Raw genomic sequence first — 16,390 nt, 5'->3', positions numbered from 1 at the left:
CAACAAAGAAGCCGGACAGGTTGCCGCTATACTGTCGAGGATAATAGCGGCTAGGCAAGGTTTCTCGCTTAGCGCATGGCAGAAGGCTTGAAGATCACCTCAGCCGATGCGGTCATATGCGAGATACGTGAGCGATGCTATACTGATTGTCACTTCGAAATTATATATTTCTTTTCACCATGTCTTCACGTATATTCATACGGAGCCCATGACTCGCTATACCACGTCATTTCGGTGTCTCGCATGCATGTAAGCATACATGAAACTCATATATGTCTCAAACGTTAGCACGCGCTGTATTTTATATTGTTTCCTTTATGAGGCAGACGAATCCGAATCTTCTAGTCTTATTGGCAGCACTCTGAGGGGTGCTTTTGGCAAAACATACGGGGCGTTATATGCTCTAATCTGGCACAAGAAGTTGGAATATTGCTTTATGGTAACGGTATTCGCGCTGTATTTGTGCTGATCTATAAGTTTTTACAGACAGTGAAGAGCTCCACTTCATTCTGCTGCTGCACATACAAACGCCTAACCAAGCTCTTTCTTACCTTCAAATACGGTGTTGCGTAAGTTGCAGCACTTAAGTATGTATTATTATTTGCATTGACTTACTTTTTTCTCATACTCTGGTCTCGGTGGACAGAATACTCTCCATTTTTATCATGCGGTAATTTTAAAGCCACTGACTCGGTCTCTTCTTTTCTGCCTCATATAATATCAAGCAGTTCCGCGTTGCTTCGAACATAGCCTGTACCGTTTTCAGCGAAGTGCTCCTGTGTACCCTGGACAACGCCGGCGGCCTCCGTGTCCTCGTCGACATCGCCGGCTTCGCCCCGTTCCTCTAGTTCGACGCCTTCTGCAGCTTCTTCTTCGTTGCCGGCGAACACGTCACGTGGGAGGAGGACCGAAGAAACAAACAGACAAAGGGGGCAAACGCCGTCAGACCGGAAGCTACATATTCACCAGAAGAGGGGTACGTGGGACGATGTGGGGCACAGCAGGTGATGAGGACAGGCTGGCTGATTGCGCTCGCAGAAGCGAAGAGAGTGACAAGGGATGTTAAGGCGATGAAAACAGAAAAGGAAGCCATGAAGAGGAAGCGATTGTCGCGGACATAAGCCGTATAAGCGAATCGACTTCTGACAAACGGCATGGGGTGTCAAGGGCACAGAGAACGTAGACACAAACGGACACTGATGGAAGCAGAACAGCACATGCATCGACACGATTGTGTCGTCGTATAGGTTATCTACAATGACGTCAGGCACGGAAACGTGACAGGCCTTGTGGTATAAATAGCGAGAACAAAGGCGGACAGAGGTCGGACATATGAAAAGCACATGGAATGATTCAGGGAAAAAAAAATAATAAACAGACCCTACCGCAGTTTCTTGACACTTGACACATCGAGTTGTTTTAGAAACGAGGTGAGAGCAAGGATTTCTTCCTGGTTTGGCTGTGCATTAATGCGCAGTCCCAGTTAGTGAGGCCAGGACAATTAGCACACAAAGGAAGGTAGACCTTCTTCTCCAATCAACATGGCAATCACTGATGCCACCATAAACGTTGTAATGTGCCTGCATGATTCTGCGCTGAACAAGCAGACTGGTTTCTATGCACCGGACAGTGGCGCACTGACGGGGGGGGGGGATTCGGGGGTTGTAACACCCCCCCCCCCTCCCCCCTGAGGCCCACTTAGTCCCCCCTTTTGTTTAACCTCTTTTCTTTCCTTACGCATTTGAGTACTGCAACTAAGATGTAAGGCGCGCAATCGTCTGCACACTCGTAAAAAGCGCATTTTTTGACAATTTCCCGTGAAGAAATCGAAATTAGTGCTGTTTATATGGTATTGGCAAACTGTCAGCCCCCCCCCCCTAGCAGAGATCCTGGATGCGCTACTGGCACCGGACATGTAATCGTAATAACTATGTACTTTAGCTGGAGCAACTCCCAGAGCAAACAGCGCCGAGACATATGATATACGTACTATGGACCAAAAAAGTTCATGGACCCCGGGATCTCAGAAGACGCTAAATATCTGAGCAGCCTTTAGAAGTAGCCAGTAAGAGAGAGAGAGAGAGAGAGAGAGAAAGAAGGAAAGACAAGGAGGTTAGCCAGTGTGAATACCGGCTTGCTACCCTGTACTGGGGAAAGGGGCAACGGGAATAAAAGGTGATAGAAGAAGAAAAAAAAAAAACATTGGAGTAAGAAAATTTGCGCAATAACGCGACCCTACGCGCTACAACGTTCAAAGCCGGTCGCACAATTCACAAGCCCTTAAAAACTTCAGCAGAGCCCTTAAGGCATTGAGTGCCGAAGTCCGTCTAGACCAGTGTCCTAAAACTTTTTCTTCTGTGAGGGGGCGATTGTCCAGTTTTTCAAGCGCAGTCGCGAGCACTTTTCTTGCCACATTGTAGCGGGGACAGTCACAGAGTAGGTGCTTGATTGTCTCCTCGCGGCCACAGTTGTCGCAAGCAGGGCTGTCAGCCATTCCTATGCGGAAGGAATAGGCGTTCGTGAACGCCACGCCGAGCCACAGGCGGCACAGAAGCCGTAAGTAGCCAGTAAAGTTCGCATATACCAGTAGAGGCTGGAAATGGGAATACCAGACTGCGTTTTGAGGCTGCGTAGATGTTCAGCTTTTTGTCAGATCCCTTGATCCGTAAAATTTTTTGGTCGATAGTAAATTGCTAACATATACATTTCAGCCACAGAACAAACTCGTTAGGAATGGGAGCGGAGAAGGAGCGTGAGGACGCACGCCAATGCACATTCACTATTCACTGACAAGATTCGAATGCCCTGCACCAAGGGTCAGACGTGACGGCTCTCAATAAATAAGCGCGTCCAAACGCAGCATCATATATTCGGCAAATGGTGTCTGGTTTTTGGAAATGTTGCTAGAATTCATCATCAGCATTTAAATGCCCCCCTCTCTCTTCTCCGTGTCCTGATGAAACCGCATCGTGTAGCGTCTCTTGCTTTGATAACGTGACACTAACAATGATAACAACAAACGCTGGAGGCACACTGATTGGAGGGTCACAACAATATAAGACAGTGACATAGCATAGAGGCGTGAGCACTTCTGTGTGCAGCAACACGAGAAAAAATGACTGTAGCACAAGGAAAGCGAAACTTGGGTGAACGTGAAGAATACGCAGGTGATTACAGCAAAGATGCGTACAAATGGAATGCACACAAAGACAGGACAACGAACAAACGACGAGAATTTGCAGGCTATATGACTTTGCCAAACAGGTATGGACAGCTCAACAAACTTGGCACAAGAAATAAAAACATATTGACCAGCAAATCCTCTCTTCTCCTAATGCTTATCATAAAATAGATTTTGAAGAAGTGGTATGTCGCGATCGTATATTAGTTTAGTCCTTTCATATGTAGAGTATAGGTAGACTTGTTTCCACTAACAAATGTTGATCTGAACTGTAGAGCACAAGGAAATCCACAGCGGTGTATGAAATAGTATTAAAGAAATGAATGAAAGTGCGGCTCGAAGAGAGTGCTTATTAAGCCTCGTGCGACGCATATGTTTAACATTAGCGCACAGGTACCCTTCAGCGCATTGATATTGCTGACATTATGCAACGGCATGAACCTGACTGTTAATATTAAGAGTTGCAATGTAAAACAAAGCTACCAGTGGACTTGGCGATGAAAGAGCATACCATAATCTTTCGTGATTGAATTCGGGACTAAAAAGTAAAGTCTGAGTAAAGATATTGATGATGAATACTATCAGGAGTTAGGTGTATCGAGAAGAAATGCTAAAAAAATGACTTGCGGAATGGCATCAGCTGAACCCTTGCTACTTTATGTTCGACAAGGTTATCGGCAAGTAAAAAAAAAAAAAAAAAAAAAAAAAAAAAAAAAAAAAAAAAAAACCGTCTTTAGTCAGCTGCGAAATATGTTGGCTAAAGTGAGGCTCCCAGGCGAGATATTTAAGCCTTCTGGAATATGTTGTAAGATTTACAATGTACCAGTCGCGTTGTCCTTAATCTCCTTCTGTCACAGTCTGTAATTCGTGTAAAAACGATTTGCAAGTGCTTGTTAATTTTGTTACAGCTGTACCTGCGCCTTCAATGTGAACAAAACAGTGATTTGGCGAAGCATCCGGGAGCGAAATGCGCTTAGATATTGTAATAGGTTTGGTTCTTGTACTGCTAATTAAAAGTTAAGGAATGAGCACTCACGAAAGAAAGCACCCACGTGAGTGTATGCGTTGATTAAATAAACCAACGCTAATTCTTCACAAAAGCTCTGAAGCTGATGCGCCTTATCTAACCCTCGACACCCGTGGCGCTTCAAGGCTCTAGAGCACTACTATAGAATTCATCCCATGCAGACGACCGCAGTGTTGCGTAGAAGGCAAGGAAACGTGGGTGGAGGGACGTGGTTAACTAAGGCTTCAAAAAACTAGGCAGGAGGGAACACTCAGCAGGCCAGGTGGGCCACGTATATTTCTCTTATGCTCTGTATAGTGACGTTGAAGGCGGGACCCGAATACCGTGAATAATACGGGAGCTCTACGATTAAAACCCGAGGCCGAGCGTATAGGAGAACCATATACGCGTAATTTAAATAACTTCCACCTGAACTATAGCAAGGGCTCCGTGTAGCACAGCAAATATATCCTCAGCTTTCGCTAAACTATTTCTTTCCCGTCCCGTTCTTGCACGCTGCTAGACCGTGGGCTCATTTGCACTGCTCACTTGCGAACGGCACTAACCGCCGCATCAAGACTGCGAAAGCGGCTGTTGATCTCCGAGGCTAGCAGTACGGAGGCTCGGAGCGCAGACCCTGTGACTCAGAGTTGAAGCCACTGGGTCAACGGTTTGTTGCATGTGTTGTTACCTTGTCCCGTTCTTTCACGCTGTTTCGACACCGACATGCACAAGCAGGCCCGTGCCAACACGCTCGCTCACTTGCAAAAAAGGCTGCAGGAAGAGAGTGTTGAGACAGGCGTACCGTATCGGTTGTACGCCTCCCGGGTGCCGTACACCGTGCCGGCGGGGAAGACGGCCAGGTTGTGTCCCGTGCGGCAAAACAGCTGCTTGACGGGCCCCAGGTGGTCGGGCAGGTTGTCGTCCCGGCCGCCCAGGAAGGCGGGTCGGAAGCGAGCCATGTTGCTCCAGATGGCGCTCGCCTCGCCCACCAGCCGAGCCGGCGACCAGCGCGAGCCACATGCACGAGGGGGGCCATCGGGGACGCCGTCGCTGGCCGTCGGATCGCCCGTCGACGGTTCGCTCGAAGCCTCGCGCGCCAGGTCAGCCTCCTGCGTCGCGTGCGACGAACGCGCGTCAGCGTGTACAAACGGCACTGTGTGTCACAGCAGCGTGCCAGAGCAACTTTCCGCCGTCGCTTGAGCGTATTCGTTAAAACGGGTGCCAAAGAGCAACACTCAAGTAGTTTAGAGTGATAGCTTGCTCTTTCGAAACTCTATTATCAACTCATTCTTATAGGTTGCTAGCGCAGGAAATACATGAAAAATTACAAATGTTTGAATTTCCCGCTAAATGCGCATGGCGAGTATGCCGGTGTGACGTCAAGGAGTTGAAAGTATTTTTATTCTATTTGGGCAGCTTAGGAACAAGAAAAGTTCTCGGAATCCTACTAGGTTATTTGGTTCCTTTAGAACGCGATGAGAGCGAATCCTTCTTTATCGATAAACAATTAACCACGCTCGAGTAGCACTGGCGAAATTGTTATTGTCATGGCATGTGGGCACCTCAAGGCAGCTTCTCTACCCGTCTGTCATTATTGCGTCTTTTCTGACAGTCTTCTCTCACGGTAAAAGCTGCTTTCTTGGCATTCTAGAAAGGTATACCTTACTCGTTGTTTTTCTTTAGTGTACCTTTTAGTCAATTAATTTATAGGGTTTTACGTGCCAAAACCTCGACCTGATTATGAGGCACGTCGTAGTGGGGGACTCCGGAAATTCGGACCACCTGGGGTTCTTTAACGTGCACCTAAATCTAAGTACACGGGTGTTTTCGCACTTAGATTTAGGTGCACGTTAAAGAACCCCAGGTGGTCCGAAGTCAACTAAGCTTGACTTGTACACTGCGCTTATTATATAACACCAAAGAAGGGCAGTTTCACCGACGGTTGAGGCTCGGTATAAGCCAGAAAAGACGAGAGGCGACACCCCTTAAGAGTTCCCGCGTCAGTTAGTCGTGACGTCATGGTTTTCGATAGCGCCCACTCAGGACATTGTCAACTGTTCAGCGAAAAAGAAGAAAGTTGTTGCATTACAAAGGAACAAGAGACTCAAACCATAAAGTACCTAGAGCTATTTCTGCGCAGAAGCGGCCTATACACGAGTATACACATTGAAATTCGTGGTGCACAATACCGGCGGCGCAGTGGTTTGAGCGCGTACCCTGCTGTCTATTTTTTTTTATTTATTTACCCTCAAGGCCAAAGGCATTACAGAGGGGAGTGGGGAAAATACAAACAAATACAACAGCAAGATACAGTGAGTAATAATAACAATTTCGAACAGGCATGTACTTAAGTAATGGTTGTTAGTGCTTCGCGAAAACGTTGGTTATCAATGATTGATACAATGTCAGCAGGAAGGTGGTTCCACTCGATTGCTGTGCGCGGAAGGAAGGACTCAGAAAATCTTCTTCTTCTTCTATTTTTTTTTTTTTTGAGTGAATGTTTTATGCGCTGCGGCGTTTTCAAAATGTGAGTGAGAAAAATCCACAAAATTAGCGTTGTTTCTTTCTAGGCTAGTAAAAATTAATTTGTCCCGAATCACGCGGGTCTAACAATCTGAGAGAGTCGTCGCAGAACCACGCGGTATTCAGGCGTGCTTCATATAGTGAAGTCAGTCTGTTCAACACCTGCGAATGCTTTGGTTCTAGTGCCTAAATAAGTCTGCTCCGAGAGATGAAAGTAAGATGAGAAAATTGCTCACCGGGCGCTGCCGGAACGTTGCGAAAAAAAAAAAAAAAAAAAAAAAAAGGGAAAGGCGCGCATGCGAAAGTGCCGATGAGCCGATAGGAGTGCGCCCCATCCATCACGTGCCCTTCGCCGAAAGCGAGAGGCCCCTGGGAAACGTGCCAGATATCCGATGTGTCTCTGCCTTTTGCCGGCTTGCACCACAGGAGACAAAATTTATAATATTCCAGGTGGTCGCACGCACATTTTAAGCTTAAGTTTGCGCTCGGTCCTGATATATGCGGGTAAAGGTTCACACTTAAACTTTGCACTTATATTTTTTTTTTCGTTTTTGTTTCCTGCTTTCCAAGCACTCTTTGATGTCACCGTTAGTCCAAATGAGCAGCACTGCTGTTGTTGTTGTTGCCTCCACATATGGCTCGTACCCACAGGGGGGACTGACCACATTAGGTTGTTTTAAAAGTGCATCTGACAAAATATCAAAGGGGATAAAGGCAAACATTTAACAGTGCTAAGTGCTAACAGACATTTTGAGAGGGCCTATACATAAATTTATAGAAAATTGAAAATAAAGTGAGGTGTCGCACTGCTCATTTTCATTTGACCAAGAAGAAGAAAGAGAACGTGGAGGGGAATACTATTTGTAAAGTCTTCATTTCCTTAAATGCATTCAACGCTAACGAGAAGCCAATTCCACTTAGTAGGATGCAAGTGAACAAAAAAAGTGAAAGGTTATCACAGATACGGGTTGCCTTCCCGAACGAGCACTTGAAGTAGCCGGTCGGCCACGTGCACCGACCACTTTCTATAGCAAGCCGAATTCAATAGTGATCATTATCACCCCATGCTTTCGGCCACGATCGAATATTAGGAGGTAAATCGGACAATAAATTCTCGAATCGAGCGCTTCGATTTGACAAAAAGGTTTACGATTCGATACTTTGAACCTTTGCACACCATATTTAAAGGTTATATCTATAGATATACGGCTAAAAAAAGTGAGATTTTTTTTTCGACTAATAACTGTCATACTTTACCTTCAGATGTTAGAGCTGCAGGGCATGTAGAACACTGAATGTGGCAGGCTTTGGATTAAATTAAAATCCCGCATTTCCGCCACTATCGGAATGCGGTTGCCGTGGCGAGGGCTCAATTTCGCAACCTGGTGTCCAATAGCACAACGCAATAAAGCCGTCACCGTCTTTAGTCACCGATTGTATACGAATGATGGGCACCCCTGTGTGTGTGCACTGCTGGTGCTGCCTTTCCGTCTCTCGATCTCCCTCATTTCTCCATATTAAAGGACGCATTCATAAATAGTATATACGCACATAACACGCACAAACACCCACGGTGATAATTATAGCTGGAGTGTCGGGCATAAGCCAGTGTTTCCGAAGAAGGCTAAGAGAGCCTGACGCCCAAAGCACTGCCAGAGCTGTTTCAAGGTTCAAGTATACATAGTGCAACTCTAAGGTACTCCCACGTAAATTTAAGGCAGATTTTTAGAGTAGCCCTCGAAGCCGCATATAGAAATGGAACGCGCTTCAGACGACGGGTACCTCGGTGTCGTGGCCACGGCGGGTTGACACTCGTTCACTGTGGGCGGCTATCGTCGTCTGAATCGAGCCGCACTCTCAGAGCCACCTGGTCGTCGATCTCGGAAGGCGAAGTCGGGGACGACGTAAGGTCGTAAAAGGTTCGCGAAAGCGAAGGTATAGAGGCAAGGTCCAGAACAAGGTTGAAGCCGATATCAGTGCCTGTCTCGCCAGTACCAAAGATCCAGTGCTGGTAGTTTTGTTTGTTTTCCTACCGATTTACGATGCACACGTGCATGAAGCAGTATCCACAGAAAAAAGTGGCGCACACAGGTTACATAGACGGCGCTAGAATAAGTGAATGAGGCAAAATGCTAAACTGCTATGCATGTTTATAATACCTGATTAGCTCAACCAGGTTTGTCACCGCCCCGTTTCGAAGGCAATGCAAATAGAAATCATCACCATCATATCATCATCACCAACGTTAGCTAATTTTGTCGACGCTAAGCAGGGGCGTCTACACTGTTTTGTGCAAGATAGCTCCGTTAAGCGTATAATCAAGACATTTACGACAACACCCTTTCACTCCCAACTTCTCTCTCACTTCCACCTCGCACACTCTTATTAGACCCGCTCGTGTTGAACTTATGATCATGCCGAATGAATGCTAAAGCGTATAAATTGGTTCTACTGGAGTGTCTCGCAAAATAACTACATCTGTACTCTCGCAGAAGGCAAACAGTCAATGAAACGTTCCTTACACTCTTAACCCGATTGAATGCGATTCACACGAATGATCCGACCTCACACACATGCATACTATAGCACACGGGCTTCGTGCGGTAGTTATTGATTAGTGTGTGCTCTTGCTACGTGAGTTGACTATAACATGCAATCAGATAGATGCCTAACCCCCTGACGCACATGGACGAGAGAGAACCAATGAAAGAGAGAAGACTATATATAAGGTCTATAGGCGCCACCGGCAGCGTCTCACGTGCCATCCCAGCTAGAAGTCAGGTCACGTACTGGTGGCGCAAATTACGAGTCGTTACGATTAAACGCGCTCATTAATTACTTTAAACGGCGTGTAGTTTAAATACACAGCGGTAGATGGGACAAAAATGAAGGTCTGACATTTCTCTCGCCGTACCTTGAGAATCGCTAAGCAGTTCACATGAGCCCTTATTTTACAACATATGTACGCACTCGGCACTTATTTTTATTATGCGTGTTCGTTTCCCGGTGAGAAAACAAAAACAAACAAACACAAAAACTTCACGAAGGCCAGGAAGAGAGCAGGTTTGGACAAGAGTTTCAAGCAACATCGAAACATCCACAGAAGCAAGCAAAAGAGCATATAGTCTGTACGAAACAAAGTCACAGAGTTAAAGTAAATAGGAAAACACAAACGTCCCGACGTGCTTGGCTTAGCAAAGTCCGGCAGATCGGCACACACGTCCCCCCCCCCCCCCCCCCTCCCTCTCTTGATTTTTTTTTTTTTTTCACATCATGAAGGTATTTAAGTTTCAAGGAAGCCGCGGGAGATTGTACCACACCAAGTGCTGTGGGTGCTTGCTTCCTCTGAAATTTATTGAGAGCTAAGTTCTCTTCTTTGCTACGCTCGGCGTGGTCTCGAAATACGTGTCCTAAAACCTAAAGATTGGCTGATAGGCAGAAAACGCGGAAATAATCGTGAGTACGGATTGGCTGAGAACAGCCGCGAGGGTAACTTGTGATGAGATCGCAGCTATATGATGAGATGGGTACTACAAGTGTACTGGACGAATATCTGTGACGCAACAGTCACACTGATTCAGCTGCGAGCAACCGGAATGAATTTCCAGAATGACACCAGTTTGGATCGAGATATGAGCCCTCAAACTCGCCGTAAAAATGCACTGTTCCACTTACCTTTTTTTTTTTTTTTACCAAAATGCTCTTTATGCGTTGAAGTACGAAACTAACTGGAACGCCCATGTATTTCGCCCCACATTTTGGGAAATAACACGTCGAAACTGGTGCCCTCCTGGAAATTCCTTCCTAGTGGATACGTCTTGGAAACTCACCGGCTACAATTCGTAAATTGCAATATGTACCATAAAGGAATTAATTAGGCAGTTAATTAGTGATATTTGCTAATTAGTTCGATATGTGTTTTGATTTCTCGTGCAAGTAATGTCTCTCTCTCTCTCTCTCTCTCTCAATAATCGGCTCAAGGAGAATAATTGTGCTGTCTGCCACAGGCGATTTTCTTTTTAAAATTCCGTAAAACCTAAAGATGATCACCCCGTATAAACGGACGCCTAACTCGAGTGAAGCTTGTGCAAGATTAAGAAAAAAGATTTCAATGTAGAAAATATACAGATACTGCGCACCTGAAACAATAATCGTTCGAACTGCGCAAATTGCCAACTACGTAAGCATGTGACTGTCAACGCACATGTCAAAGAAAGCTCAGCTTTTCGCCAATAGTTATTCCACGTGCAGTGTTCCAGCGCCGTAGGTTCAATTGCGTATCACCAACATACCCATCTTTCCACTCATTAAATCAAAATTAAAATTGCGAACGTAACAGAAAGCTCTTTGTAATATCCTAACTTCCTATATAAGGCACATAAATGCCCCCCTCGTGGAGGTGTATTGTTAATAACTTACAAACTGCTCAGTTAACAAGTTTAAAAGAGTATTACCGCAACCATGAACTCGCTCATATTTTGCAAAAATATCTTATTTCTTGGTCCGAATCATTCAGTAAAGCACCAAGCATCTTTTTTTCGTCTCGTTTAACAGGAACAAATGAAAAAGCAACGCCGTATACTCACCTGGCCATCGGAAGAGCTGAGTGAATATTTCATCGGCTGATTGATTTTATAATATGGAAAATTCCGAGTACTTTGGTCGCCGCCTTTTTTTATAACATTTGGTTGTCAAATGAAGAGAAAGAAATTACACCAGAAGATAAGTTAGTCTTATGCAGAGACGTGGGATTGTTTCGCGGCCTGTTGGCAACTAGAACTCCGGATGACTCAGGCAGACAACGATGTTGAGTGTTTTATGAATAGTACCTAACTGCCACACTCACGCAAACAAAGTAAAATGCATGCGATGCCATATTAACTGCTACGTTTATAATGTTAGGTTATATTTTAAAACTCTATTTGCAGTTTTTGGCGGAAGAACCGCGATTGCTAGCGGTGAAAATGAACGCCAAGCTTGCCTTATAAGCTTTTCGAAACTGCTGTGCCAATTAAGTCTGTGTAACGTCACACACTTTACGGTATTTCCATGCATAAGACTCTTTTTAGCAGGGACAGTCTACAAAAGTTTCCGGGGAGAGATCTTGTTTACTTTCAAATAATCCTTTCTTTTTTATTATTTCATTATGATAATCATTTAGCTAGCCCCCAGCAGACATTGTCAAAATCTCTGGCATCACAGCTAGGGAGATGATGCAGGAATTTCAAGCTTGCATCACCACCTGTCATTTATTTGGGGATTTTTTCTGGATTGCAACTTTTTGACCGGAAGAATTTCGGAACTCCAGAAGCGTGATACGCCACTATAGCTTAAGATAAAGTTCTTACTTAGTATCCTTTCAGAAACAACATAATTTCGGGACACGCCGCTGCCAAACATATACACTACATACATGATTTGTATGATATCCCTCTAGCATGTGGCAAGAAATGCAGCGGGTATACGGGCTGATGTATTAACGATAGGGCAAGAAAGCATGATTTAACCCTAAGAAAGAAGGCCCTCGCATTTCGAGGAGTGCCCGTACAAGTCGATTGTTCGGGTGCACTGGGGTGCTCGGCAAGATTAATAATGTTCTCGCACGCGAGCTGCAATAGCGGCGTACTTTATTCGCCGGAATAGTGTTGTATCAGTGCACATCTGTTTTGCTTAGGAAAAATAAATTCGATATAATCAATAGGCTTCTTTGAATGCATTTGGTGGCCACTTGTATTCAATGTGCGCATGTCTAACAACCTGGAGGAACGCTTCCTTTGACGGGTAGGTTTCAGTAAATATCAGTTCCAATGAAGTGAGCACCTGCCCTGCGTCCTCCCCCGCCCGTGTCAATATTATGCTCCTTCCTATCCTCTAAATACGTACGAACTCACCCAGCAACACACATTGCTATAAGTTACATGCGTGAGCGTTGACAAGACACACCTCATATCGGCGAGCGCATGTTTATTTGCTCTATATATCGTATACTCTTGAGAACAGGTCTCACAAGCTTTTAGCGCTCCAAGACTTGGAAGCTTTTTGCCACGCAGTACGCGCAATAGCACAGAATGTACGCATTGTTTCTTTATCATGGTTTTTATCACTTCGTAAGGTTCCTCGTCGAGAAGCAGTCGCTTTCAGGGGCAGAAAGAGAATCGTGTCACCCCTTGAGCGATAACTATCGCATATCCGAACAGCATGAATGACCATGAACATACGTGGGACAAAACGCGGAACTTGGCAGCATTCGCGAGGCGGTAAGACAGGTGCAAGAATGTAATAATATCGTGTAACGGATGTCTTAATTACTTCTCTTGGAACGGATCAAAACAACATGCAAGACAAACTGCGGGCTAAAGCAGACATTAAGCAATAAAATATTTAGACTGAAACCAAGCGATGACGCGTAGTCGAGACTCGGATTAACTCTATCCTGCCCACAACACAAGAAACGGGCCCGCAGTTACTGTGGGCGGAGATGCTCCCTCTCCTATGTGCAGTCGGACGATCAGCCTATGCCAGAATAGATCATTCGACAGCATTCACGCTACTCATCATCACACCAGAAGGCGATGCATTACCTTGAATTTGAAATCTACGAGCCTGTGTGAACGGCTATAACTGTGCTCTTCTTCTTTCTCGCTCTCTCTTTTCCCGCCATTCTAATTTCTTTTCCCACTCGCGCGCAGGGTAGCAAACCGGATACTCAGTTCTCCGTAACCTCTCCGACTTTCTCTTTGTTATTCTCTCTCGAGAGGTTTTTGGGTATACTCTCAATGAATATTCTTTTATAATGACCAAAACTAACTTATAAGCTACATTTCGAGGTATAAAACGTACGTAAATTTTCTTCATCTCAGCTGTGATAATATCAATTAAGATTTTTACTAAAAAAGTTATTAGCAACGTTGAAATTTTGAAATCCGAACGTTTGTAAATAAAATGAGAGCTTAAAAAGTGCCAAACGAAACTCCACACCAGAACGCAGCAACAAAATTTTGGAATAAGCGTTATGTAGGCAATACCTTTGCTAACAATTCACCTCTGGACTTCAGCGTGCATCCGACATGTAACGAAGTTTGTCTGCTACTAGGAGAAATCCAGTCGTGATAAACATGCTTCAAGTGAGGTCGAGAAGCATATTACGCATATCTGGAAGAAAATGGCTGAGTCTTTCGGTTTATCTTTGCATTTTTCACAGCGCATATTGCACTACGTATGTGTCCAGCCCACTTCACAGATTCTATGTAGCTTCTCATGCAAACAATCTCGGTCTTCTAGTTCGTGACGCCCCCAGAGGAAAGAAAGTATTTGAAACACTTCAGTGTATACATGACCCTCGAGAGAACAAGACCTGAGTAGAGGTTTTAAACTTTCCGGCAAAAATACACGCGCTCGCTGGTGTGGTTGCGCTGGTTGGGGCGACGACCTGAGAGGCAAGAACGTCGTCAAGCTGCGAACAGGCAGCTTTCAGTTCCTTGTCCCGGCATTCATGTTTTGTAAATGAATGAATGCAAATAAATATTGATTGATGGTAAGATCCCCAGGTACTGTACCTAAGTTGACAATTTAAACCAAACTTGTGGTCGTCTCTCTCCTCTTTCCACGAGACCTCCATTTAACAGTAGTTAACTTTTTCAAAAATATGCATCCAGTCGGATTTGTTGGTGTAGTTGAATTTATGCTTTGTAAGTAGCGTCTCCACTGATTTACACTTCCGGCAGCCCTATGGTCAAAACTCGATAGTGGATACGTCTCGGTTACGACCGCGCATAGCTAGTAACACCTGAAGAATGTCAACAGGCTCATGGTAACAAGGTCGTGAGCAAGACCTTGTCACAATTGTGCGAGAGCGATGTATCAGCGCGCAGCAGAAAGCAACACTCAACCACCCGAGCCCGCGAACGCTACGATCCGGTTCAACACATTTTTATCGGTGGCATTGGGTCTTTGTGAAGCTCCACAGCGATCTCCGCAGAGGTCAACTATCTGCTGTCCCACAGCTAGTTCCTCGTGTGTCATCATGTCATGGCCGGAGGCCGTATTCTCGGTCGATCACTTTCGGCGATACTTTCGCTTTTGCGTGACGTACGACGTCCAGCGATATTCCCCAAAGTGATCGATCTAATGGCATCTTCGGCTGGTCGTGTTAGAGCGCTCTGGTAGCGCTACAAAGGTGGTGTAAAACGGTTACTAAGCGTTACCGTTTGCAGAAACGGGATCCCTCTGATGATAACGAAGCAGGATCATCACTTCCATACCCGGTTATTGTCGTAATACAGCTTTAAAGTAGTTTTTCACCACTTTTGCAGCACGGCCAGAGCGCTCTGAAACGACCACTCGAAGATGCCATAAGATACCTCGCCAGGAAGGAAAGGAAGATCACGTGTATAGACGAGCGAACCGCGAAGCGCCTTCTCGATCGAGCTATACCCTCGCCCGTTGACTTCCGCGCAGCGCATTCCCTCCGCAAGGCAACCGCGGCGCATCACGTACATTCCGGTTACCTTTGGCGAGGCGAAGTCGAATGCGTGGAGGAGGACCAGGGCGGAGAAGAGCAGCAGCTTCAGCGAATGATGCTCGACGCCCGGTAGGCCACAGTTCATCACTGGCGCGCACCGAGAAGACCATGACCGCTGCGGTCGCCGTTAGACACCGCCGCACGTGCGCTCTTGCCGGCTTCTCACCGACGACGCTTCCCATGCAGAGATCTCTGACCGCCGGCGCGGGCAGCCCTTGTTTTTTCCCCCTTGCCTACTACGACGTCGTGGACAACGCCTGCAGTCGCTGCTACGCCAGTCAGCCTCCGGTGCTGCTGTTCGGGGTGGAGGAGGCGAAGGTCAGTCGGGGATGCCGGTGTACGCCTCCGTTGATACGAAGACCATAAAGCGACGTGGTGAGGAGTCTCGAAAGGGGGAGGGCCTCTTCAGCCGCCGCAATTATCCAGGCTTCGTGCCCACCCGTAAGCCGCGGCTTCGTGGACAATCTACTCGAGCGTCGTTGGTATACACCGGTGCGAATCACCCCCCCCCCCCCCCCCCCACCTACCACCCACTCCCCTTTCGCTGCGGCACCGGTGGTGAGCGTGGCACCCTTCACGGTGTCCGCTGGGGCGCCCGGGGAACGGTCCGCTCCCGTCTCGCGTTCTTGGAGACGGCGCCCCGCAACAACGCGATTATCTACGCGTGGCGGCGTTGCAACGTCGGCCGCGGTCGGTATACGTCCAGGAGCCGGTAAACAGCAGCAGTGCCGGCGTTTGCTACGCTCGTTTTTCAAGCGACTCACCGCTTCTTCCCCCGATCTTCCGCGCTGCCGCCGCTATAGCTTGCCGCCGCCATTGAAGAACGAGAGGCGGTTGTGTGTAGTCGCAATTACGAGGAGGAGAAAGGAACGTGGCGCAGAGAGAGGGGAAAGCTGTTGGGAGAAATGAAAGTGTGCGTGTGTGTGTGTAGACGCCATCCGACCGGGAGCCCTCCTCGCCGTCGCCTTATATATTCGATAGCGATCGGACACGTCTCTCCGTTCGAGAAGAGTCTATCCTGCCGACTGCAGCCACGGCGATGCGCCGTGGCTTCCAGGGCAGGAGCCCCGCCGTCTATGCTCAGTGAGCGAGCGGCAGCATTTCGATGACTTGGGCAGCGCCCAGCGCCCGCTCGTATCGCGCACTGAGAGAGGAA

The 16,390-nt window shown here is 46.6% G+C and overlaps 1 protein-coding gene across 7 annotated transcripts in view; it reads right to left on the bottom strand.

The window, feature by feature from the left end:
• Window positions 1-16,390, bottom strand: part of LOC119456361 (fibroblast growth factor 1) — a 62,630-nt gene that overhangs the window by 12,298 nt on the left and 33,942 nt on the right. For 2 of the 7 annotated variants that reach the window (XM_037718072.2, XM_037718078.2), the window contains exons 2-3: window positions 4,993-5,299; window positions 758-871 (exon numbers count right to left, since the gene is read on the bottom strand). In XM_037718072.2, coding sequence (XP_037574000.1) covers window positions 758-871; window positions 4,993-5,299 — 421 coding nt within the window. Of the gene's footprint in view, window positions 1-757; window positions 872-4,992; window positions 5,300-15,220; window positions 15,654-16,390 lie in introns of those variants that run through there. The other 5 variants (XM_049669784.1, XM_049669786.1, XM_049669785.1 and 2 more) reach the window with 5 other exon arrangements.

The sequence above is a fragment of the Dermacentor silvarum genome, chromosome 6, assembly GCF_013339745.2.
Source record: "Dermacentor silvarum isolate Dsil-2018 chromosome 6, BIME_Dsil_1.4, whole genome shotgun sequence".
Lineage (NCBI taxonomy): Eukaryota > Metazoa > Arthropoda > Arachnida > Ixodida > Ixodidae > Dermacentor > Dermacentor silvarum.
This window is presented reverse-complemented; position numbering and strand designations above follow the sequence as displayed.